At 40.4% G+C, this 9,543-nt stretch overlaps 1 protein-coding gene across 2 annotated transcripts; it reads left to right on the top strand.

Annotated features, from left to right (window-relative positions):
• Positions 1-829: 829 nt before the first annotated feature.
• On the top strand, positions 830-9,319 carry mmaa (metabolism of cobalamin associated A). Of its 2 annotated transcripts, none has more exons than XM_080029143.1 (7): positions 830-970; positions 1,071-1,488; positions 2,079-2,201; positions 2,668-2,838; positions 3,118-3,203; positions 3,978-4,127; positions 8,275-9,319. In XM_080029143.1, exons 2-7 carry the CDS (start codon positions 1,071-1,073, stop codon positions 8,563-8,565), a joined length of 1,239 nt encoding a protein of 412 aa, XP_079885269.1. In that variant the 5' UTR covers positions 830-970; the 3' UTR covers positions 8,566-9,319. The 2 variants fall into 2 exon arrangements, with proteins under 2 accessions (XP_079885269.1, XP_079885270.1); XM_080029144.1 differs by having other exon boundaries at positions 830-834.
• The last annotated feature ends 224 nt before the right edge of the window (positions 9,320-9,543 follow it).

The raw sequence follows: 9,543 nt of genomic DNA on the forward strand, positions 1-9,543 counted from the left end.
ATTTTACAAATAAACTATGAAAATAAACAAGTTTTAATCAGATGAAATCAAGTTAAGTTATTGTCCAAACTGTTGCCCTGTGGCACCAGTAGCCCCATGGGGACCCAAAAAACTCAGGTGCAAATTTGTGTGAAATATCTAAATCACTTGCTATCTGCATAAATTACACACATTTGTTTTACAGTAGGCCTATAGCTCAAACAGAAAGTGTGCAAATCAATGATTTGAAATACATTAAGTCACTCCTGTTGCATTTGATTGTTATATTAATTATTGGTACTGACACTCCCACTGCTATACCTGAAGTTTTCCGACTTGTATTGTCTATAAAGTACTTATTAAGCCCAAAAGCTAAAAACAAATTCTGCATAACCTTTTCCTCTGCCAAGCCTCTCCTGCAACTATGCAACTATACCATCAGCACCCCATACATATACAGGAATACAACTTTCAAATAGCTGTCCACAATAATGCATAAAATATTAAATATATTATTTTTAGGTAGAAAATTGACCTATGCTGCCACCTGCTGGCAAAGTTGTATACTCTTTCCCCCCCCCCACTGTTTTCACCTGTACCTCTCGAAAGGAAACTCATAACATTTCGTTTTTTATTTTATTATTTTATACATTTTTGTAGTGCAAAAAGTGCCGCATCAGCTACAATTTTTGGATATCTGCTGAAGTTCAATTATATTTTTATCGAATGAATGAATCGACGTAACTGTTTGTTGGGGGCGGCTCCCTACGTCAGCGGAAACAGGAGGCGGACGGGTGAGACTGAAACACAGCTGTTGATGTGTAACCTGTAACTCCTCCGTGCAGCTGGTACGAGGTCAGTGCGAATCCTCATTCAAAACTTAATAAACATTTTTTCTAAAGTGTTTGTAAGCTATATTCCTGACAACTGTATTTACATTCACGGGGCAGGAACACGCCGTGTTGACGTAGCGTTAGCTTGACGTCCAAACGTAAGATAACCTTTGAAACAGTTTTGTAACTTTGCTCTGTGGGAGTTGTCTATCCATTCACAGCTTATAACACATGTTTTCACCCTGTCTCTTCTCCTAGATGCCCCATATTCCCCTTAAAATGCGTCGGTGTGGCTTTCCCCTCCTCAGACACATCTCTTCCCTTCACACATCATTCACTGTCCCGTCAGTCGCCGGGACATGCCGCCTCCATCAGCGGCTCCTCGCTGCTTCTCACGCCGACCACCGGAGCCCCATCCCCGACCACAGTAGGGGAGTGAGCACGGGTCTCAGGCAGCACTACCAGGAACTCTCTGGGCCAGAGCAGAGAACGTTAGATAAACTGTACACAGGGCTGATCGGAGGTCAGCGGGCGTCACTGGCGGAGTCCATCACGCTGGTGGAGACGCAGCACCCCAGGAAGAAGGAGCTTGCTCAGGTGCTGCTGCAGAGGGTGCTGGCCTACAGGAGGGAGCAGGAGACGCTCAATGGAGGGAAGCCGGTGGCCTTCAGAGTAGGTGGGTGATCTGAGTTTGTGTGGCTAAAGTTTCTTATTGTGTATTTTTTAATACATCATTATTATGGTTGCTGAGATGTTTGATGACAACACAAGGGGATACAATGTATTTTATCATGTGCAAACTGAAGCAAAAGGGAATAGGCATACCCTCTGTGCAGTGCACTACACTACACACTTCTTCACCACTTTATTAGGTAGGCTACACCTATTCAATTTAATGCAATCCACCTCAACATGGGAATACTGGGAGTTCTGTTCACCTAGATAGAGATAGCCTGTAATATTGCACATTAAAGTACTAGTATTTCACATGACAGTGATCATAATATCGCCTTCATAATATTTAAACATGATATTTAAGTTGGAAGTACTAATTGCACATAGTAATGAATGAAATAATGTATACACGATATATTACATTTTGACATTGACCTTATACATTACAAACCTAATATTACATAACAGTCTCCAGGGTCAGTTTCAAACCTGTGGGGTGGAGAGTCACAACTTAATTGTCAAAGTCAGAGAAATGTGTTATTTGTGAGATTTTTTTTTTCTTCTGATTTGACGGCTCTGTTGAATCGTCAGGTCTGTCTGGGCCTCCGGGAGCGGGGAAGTCTTCCTTCATCGAGGTGGTGGGGAAGATGCTGACGGCACGCGGACATAAAGTTTCAGTGCTGGCTGTTGACCCGTCGTCCTGCACCACTGGAGGTAGAATCTGATACCGCCATTATCAGATAAAACTGAGGAAAAGTTGTTATTGCTGTCATTTCCAATGCACAATAGATGTATGTGTAAAACTGTAATGGAAAATGGAAAGCTGTTTATTATTTATAGAGATCCAATGGTGATTACCACGTTAATGTTTTGATATGTGAATTAGGCCACAACTGCAACACTTGCAAGAATCAACATTGGGGCGCTCCGGTGGTGTAGTGGATAGAGCGCGTACCATATTGGCTCAGGCCTTGCTTGCAGTGATAGCGGGTCCGGGTCTGACCTGTCATCCACCCTCTCTCTCTGTCTCCCCATTTCAACTCTGTACTGTCAAATACAGCTTGAAAATGCCAAATAATAATAATAATAATAATAAAAAAAATAATCAACATTATCCGGCAATGCACTATTGTATGTTCTTAAATTCATGTGTTACACTGACTTAGCGCTCTTGTTTCAGGGTCCCTGATGGGCGATAAGACGCGTATGACTGAGCTGTCCCGGGACATGGATGCTTTCATCAGACCGTCTCCGGCCTCCGGAACCCTGGGTGGAGTCACCAGGACGACCAACGAGGCCGTGGTTCTCTGTGAGGGCGCCGGGTATGACATAGTGCTGGTAGAGACCGTAGGTAAGATGGTGTGATGTAAGTCATAATCTAGCTTGAGTCAGTTCTTCGGTCCGTAATATACACATACCAGCACCTTCTTTGCTTCTCAGAGGCTAGAATGTATTCATTTAGATGAATCTCAAGTTTGGTTAAGCTCATGATTATTAAAAAAAAATTGAATAATTTTTGCAGGATACATATTTCAAAACTATGGCTCTCTTTAGTTCTTCTTTAGTCAGCATCATATTTCATTCCATCATAACGTTGGTGAGTGGTGACGGCTTTCTGTCTTGTTTGCAGGTGTGGGCCAGTCAGAGTTTGCAGTAGCCGACATGGTGGACATGTTTGTGCTGCTGATTCCACCAGCAGGGGGCGATGAACTGCAGGTCAGAGAGAAAAACCACATCCCACAATGAACCCATCAGTGTGTCAGATGTTGATTGAACTGGTAGAAAGAGAATAATACATAATACAAGATTGAAACACGCTGAAATCTTATGTGGCAGGTTATTAAGTTGATTCTGAAATTGATAGTTTAATGAATATAATTCTAGTTTTGCTGCTGTTGACTTGATAGTGTCCAGTATCTATGTCCTGGCAAGTTCTTTTGTGGTTTCAGTCACCTGGGGGCAATACATAAAAAACAAAAAACATAGGTGTGTTTACTTGCACATACAGGTTGTTATGGCGTAAAACAAATATTTTTTTCTCAGCTTCGCTATTCTTAAACAATATTCATTGTTCATTGATATAATCTTTATTCTTAATCATCTCCTCATACATACATTTACAAATTTACTGTATATTAAGGAGAAACATTTTCTTTGAAGATAAGTATGTTGACCAACTATATGCTAATATGTATTAATAATCTAAATGAGTCACTTAATTAGCATAACTCATTAGGATTAATAGTGTGGTGATTATTGCGTGACATTAAGCAGCTCAAGTGGCATTTGTTTTAATTATTGTAAGTATATATTAAATTACACACGTTCCCTCAAAATCATAGACATAACTTTGACATATAAACAGTACAAGTTTGTTATTCAGATTGCAAGTCTGCACACAGACTCCTCAGCAGCTTATGTGTCTAGACATCAGATTTATTTACATTGTTTTGTCACATTTTCTTCAATGTCAAACACTGTGTCCATCAGGGCATCAAGAGAGGCATCATAGAGCGGGCCGACCTGGTGGTGGTGACCAAGGCTGATGGAGACCTTCTGATTCCTGCCAGGAGAATACAGGCTGAATACACCAGCGCTCTCAAGCTGCTCAGGAGACAGTCCAAGTCCTGGAACCCTAAGGTGTGTGTGTGTGTAAGAGAATTCATTTGTGTGTGTGTGTGTGTGTGTGTGTGTGTGTGTGTGTGTGTTCATAGTTAGTGTAAAAAATAAAAAAGGATCATTTGTAGGGGTATAATGGTTTCATCATGATACAATATAAGACCGATTCATTGGACAATGATAGAATATTTGCCGATATAGCAAAGTCTTCCGCGTAACGACTTGGATTTGATTTGATTCAGTGGCCTGAGATTGACATGGCACGATAACATATGCCCCCTGATAATTTACAAGTGTTCAACATTCAACCTACTGGGCAGCCGCAGCAGGGGTAGTAACTGCTCTGTGGACCCTACAAGACGTCCCACTGAGAGGTCAGCTGACCCAGGAAGGAGGAGGAGGATGATGATGATGATGGTGATGATGATGGTGGTGGTGATGATGTCATAGCATCATGGCTTCAGACACTGCAGTGTCTCAGCTCACCCGCCTGCCTTCCTGGTCTGGTCCCTTTGTTTTCCCCGACCAATGCAGCATCTGCCCACTGGGCAAACTGCCAGGAAACAACCCCCTCACCACCACCTCATCACCCAGCCTCGACTCCCCACTCCCACTGCTCTGAATACTCTGCTGCTGCGTCATGCATTTCGCTGATTAAAAGCCCGCACACTCAACATAAAAGCTGATGGTAATAGTCCCCTCGCTGTATGTTTCTTTACCTTTGCATTCTTTTGTGTCTGTCTGCACAGTATTGTACAGTACAGTTATCTGTTATTTACAGTATTGTAGTCTACATTTCTTTGCCTCATCTTGGATTGTCTACCTCGCTCAGCATGAAAACAAAGAACATAAATGGCATGACATGAATGCTGCAATGATTTTAAAGTTGATAGTAAAAATGTGAAAAGGCCTATAGACTGTAGATTAACTACATTCAGGGGAGAACGGGGTAATTTGTCACACGGGTAGGTTGTCACAATCGTTATATCTCGGAACCAGAAGGCGCTGTCTGTTAAGTTTTGGTATGTAAATATCCACAACTGGGATCAGAGGTCACCTACATAGTCTTCCTTGGAGTTAGACTGCTGCATTTGAGGTGAGAGGACTGTTAGTGTTTTTCATGTCAAATTGAAAATATTTAGCTCCTCAGTATTTTTCTTCTAGCCTTTTACACAATGGGTTTATAACAAAACACTTGTTACCCTAAAAAACTGTGAAGGGTAAGCTATAGTTTAGATTGTTTTTAGCAAGCTAATTAGTTGTCAGATGGTTGTTGGCCTTGATGCTAGCAAGACATTCCAGTTGGGGTTGGTCGTCAAATGTTTTGGGGGGTTGGTTGTCACATGTTATCCAAAGGGTGCAGTCAGGAAAGGAACCCAATAACAAAAGAAAATGTCAAGCTGTATCCTCACTGACACCCCAGAGAAGGAAAGAATTGAGGAGGAAAGGCAGCTAGCATGCAAAAGAGAAAAAGGGCAACAAAATCAAAACGACCCAGTGCATCCCAAACTAGACCAGTTGCCAAGGCTACTGCACCCCAGTGCACTCCATCCCAGCTGGGGAATAAGAAACAGAAGAGAAAGACACAGGAGGAGGAATCTCCATCAGATGAAGAGGATAGTTTGTGTTTGGTTTGTATGGAAACGTTCTCCAGCACCCATTCAGGGGAGGTAAGGGAGAAGTGTTGTATGTGCAACCAGTGGGCACACAATCTCTGCTTAGTTAGAGTGAGCAGACCCTACATTTGCCATCACTGTAACTCAGATAGTGAATGTGTGTATCCTAGTTGAGTAGGCTATTATTGTTAGACCTATTTGTTTTGTTCTTTATGTTGTTACATACAGTAGGTTGGTCTTAATATGGATTTCCTTTTTGTTAATTCCTTGCTCATTTTGTGTTAAGATGCATAAAGTTATGTAGGCCTATTTTTCAACTTGACAATGAAATTAAACTTTCAAATGTAGTTCTGCTTTCTTGCCTTCTTTTTAAGATTTTTCCCATAAAGATAACATTGTGACAAACAACCCCATAGTGTGTGACAACCGACCCCTTAATGGGGTTGGTTGTCACAATGTGTTAGAGTGTCTTTGATGGTAAATTTCTTCTTTATTACAATAAGTTAGAAAAAGTGATGGGTTCACATTTCAAACCACCACGTTAAGCTTCAATTTAATGTAGGAATGACTATTGAAAGATGTTTAGGTGATGAGCAATTCTCACTAGAGTAAAAACTGTGCCTACTTACCACTAGGCCAGCAACTCACAATTATTTTCAATCGATTAATTTATTCTATCAGCTTCACCGCTCTGCTCGAGGATTATTCATTGTGTAAAAAAGGTCCATATTGTCAAGTCTGAGCAAATGAATCAGCTCAACTCTTAGTTATTTTCAAGGGCATTTCATTGATGCTCATTCGACCCACTTTATTTTTATCTTTTACATTTTCTTGTCCTTAAATATTTATTCATATCCTTTAATAGTTTTTTTTAGGCACTTTGAGATAACAAAGATCATTGCATTACATTACATTTAGCTAACGTATTTATCCAAAGTGACTTCCAATAAGTGCATTTAACCATGACATTACAAACCCAGAACAGCAAGAATCATCTTAGTACATTAGCTTAAAAGCCAAATTACAAATTAAATATATATATATTTTTAAACCATCATAATGTTAGCCGTGGTGGTGTCTGTACAGATGTGTTTTTAGCCTGGGGTGGAAAGGAGGCATCTAACACAAAATGCCAGTCTAGTTGGATTACAGTAAGTGTAGGTATGTTTGTAGCTTATTCCTCTTAATGCATGTTAGGAAAGTGCAATACTAAATTGCTGGAGCAGCCCTTTATACTATAGGGTCAGCTCACCAAAGTTACAGTAGAACATGTTGTCTCTCTTTCTCTCTCTTTAACAGTTTTCATGAAAGACAAATTCATAAGAAGAAAGTACTTCCACTAAAAACCTGTTGTCAGGGAAGTCTGTGGTTTTTCCAGAGAAAAAGGGACATTGTTTTAGGAAGAAAAAATGTCTGTGGTCACAAACCAAAATTCCATTCAACTCCATTGTTCTGTGGTGGAGGTAGAAAACTAAGACGTATGCATTAGCCCCCCCCCTTTTTTTAAAGAAGAAAATAAGTAAACTTGCAACACAATTAGTATCAAGGTGGTTTCCTGTTGTTTTGCATCTGACCCAAATCAAGTCCTTGTAAAATGATTAACTATATGATGTCATTAGGGGATTCATAATTGTCTGTTGATCACGGTACCAAAGTATTTATCAGGATGTCTCATTCAACTTTGCCGATTGCCCGTTGATGTCCGATTATCTCCAATTGATGCATGTTAATTTAAAAATGCTTCAATAGTCTCGAAAATTGTTGAGTATTTCTGGGGGTTTATATTCAACATTAACATGAGTCCTCTCCACTCTCTCCTCCCAAACTGTCTTTTCCCATTTCAATTCACAAGTGTGTGATGAAGTGATGGAAAACAGAAGGTTAACTTTTATGTAGAAGCAGTTTCGCGGCTCGTAAATGCACGTATAAATGAGTGCCCTGAGTTTCTCATTGTTCCTAAATCTGTGGCACAAACTTCCCTTCTGTGTCTGCTTTGAATTTAAATGTTAACCTACATGTTGTCATATGCTCATGAACCTGTAGTAGGTTCTGACAAGAGACACACAGTCATTCATTCTAAACACAAGTGAAATGTAGCCCCAGGTTGCTTGTGTGAACAAGGTGGCATGGGGAGACTCACACCATTGATGATACAGCCTCTCATTTTAAACATATAAAAAAGTATAAAACTATTAACTGAAAAAGCAGCTACAAACTGATATGTAGATTGTATTAATTTGTTGCTTTATTTTAGTTAATGTGTTTTTTTCTCAACCCGTCTTGTTTATATTATATTTTTTTTATTATGTAGCGCTTTGGGATTGTGTTTAACAACAAAAAGTGCGTTTTAGATATAAAAAAAAGTGTTGAATTAACCTTGTCTTTGTGACAAATCTCTTTTTACCATTTTAACTATTTTCATACTGAATTAAATACAGACATCAGTTCTACTGTGTCTTTGCTGGGCAGTGTAATTGTCCAAACTTCTACCTGGCTGTTGGAAGAAAAAAAAAATTTCACGCACCCCTCTCTTTCCTACCTCCCCTCGCCAGGTGGTGCGTGCCTCCTCCTACACCAATGAGGGCATCCCAGAAGTGTGGGCCCGGATGGAGTCTTACCGGGATGCTATGCTAGCTAGTGGTGAGCTGCAGGGCCGGAGGAGGGCACAGCAGAAGGTCTGGATGTGGAGTCTGATCCAGGAGAGCGTCCTCCGCCACTTCCAGAACCACCCCAGTGTGAGAGACGCCCTGCCCCAGCTGGAGAGCAGGGTCACCAAGGGAGCCATCTCCCCAGGCCTGGCTGCTGACCTGCTGCTAAAGGCCTTCTCACCCTCAACACTATAATCAAAAGGGACTAGGCTTTTGGTAGAAAGAAGATGGAAGCGTCACAAGTCACTGAACAGGGCCACTCGGTTCTGGGACAGAGTGAGATTATGTGACCTTGACTCTTATGTGACTTGGTTTTGCACTAAAAAAGGAGCAGTCTTTGCTCTTTTTTTAACTCCTAATTTGAAATTTAAAACACGGTAGATAGACGTCACCCTTCCACAGAAGCTTTGGTATCTGCATGCTTTTAATTCCAATTCAGGAGAGAGCAGAAAAGTGCTGACAGCTGCTCTTCACTTCTCACCTTCAGTTTCAAGACACATCCTACGTTTTTTGGACAGTGGACGGCAAAATGAAATGTTAAGTGCTGTGAAGTATGAGATGTTACACTGCCAATGACCTGCCGATACTGCGATTGACTTCTTGGACAAAGACACTACAAACAATCGTGGACACTTTTAATGAGAGCAGTAAGACATACACACATGATTGAATGGGCTGTGTTCCATTTTGTGAAAAGTTTGCACAGTAGCCTACCCATCTATTTTTCTAAATACACACAATGGTAAACTTGTTTATGCCATTTAATGTGGACATGACAGATATTGCAGTGGGAGTATATGCTGTAAGTAATACATTTTTATTGACACTAGCTCTGCCGCCTCATATAGGGAAAAGTGTTAAATAGATCAGTCTAAGAGAAATGGAATGTTATATGATCACTTGTTGAAATGCCATGGACTTTTCCTGTAATTAATTAACAAAACATGTGTTTCATTCATAATTGTGTCTTTGAGTTGAATATTATATTAAAAGAATGATGTGAATCTTAAATGGATAAGTGAATAACATTAAATCTCTTGGTACATTCGTCCCAGATGTTCTCTCTCCTCATGTTTGGTCATGTTATGATAAAAGTAGGTTATTAAAGTTAACTCCATGAATATCAGTCCTGAGATTAGTCAAATATGTAATGAATTTGTTTCCCTACTCTAC

This window comes from Ammodytes marinus, assembly GCF_949987685.1.
Source record: "Ammodytes marinus genome assembly, chromosome: 6".
NCBI lineage: Eukaryota > Metazoa > Chordata > Actinopteri > Uranoscopiformes > Ammodytidae > Ammodytes > Ammodytes marinus.

What these genes read in the sequence shown, in the direction of transcription:
- mmaa (XM_080029143.1), top strand. Translation starts at nt 1,071, where the DNA reads ATGCCCCATATTCCCCTTAAAATGCGTCGGTGTGGCTTTCCCCTCCTC. An exon ending in GTCGTCCTGCACCACTGGAG is followed by an intron (nt 2,202 to 2,667) that starts GTAGAATCTGAT and finishes CTCTTGTTTCAG; the next exon opens with GGTCCCTGATGGGCGATAAG. An exon ending in AGTGCTGGTAGAGACCGTAG is followed by an intron (nt 2,839 to 3,117) that starts GTAAGATGGTGT and finishes TCTTGTTTGCAG; the next exon opens with GTGTGGGCCAGTCAGAGTTT.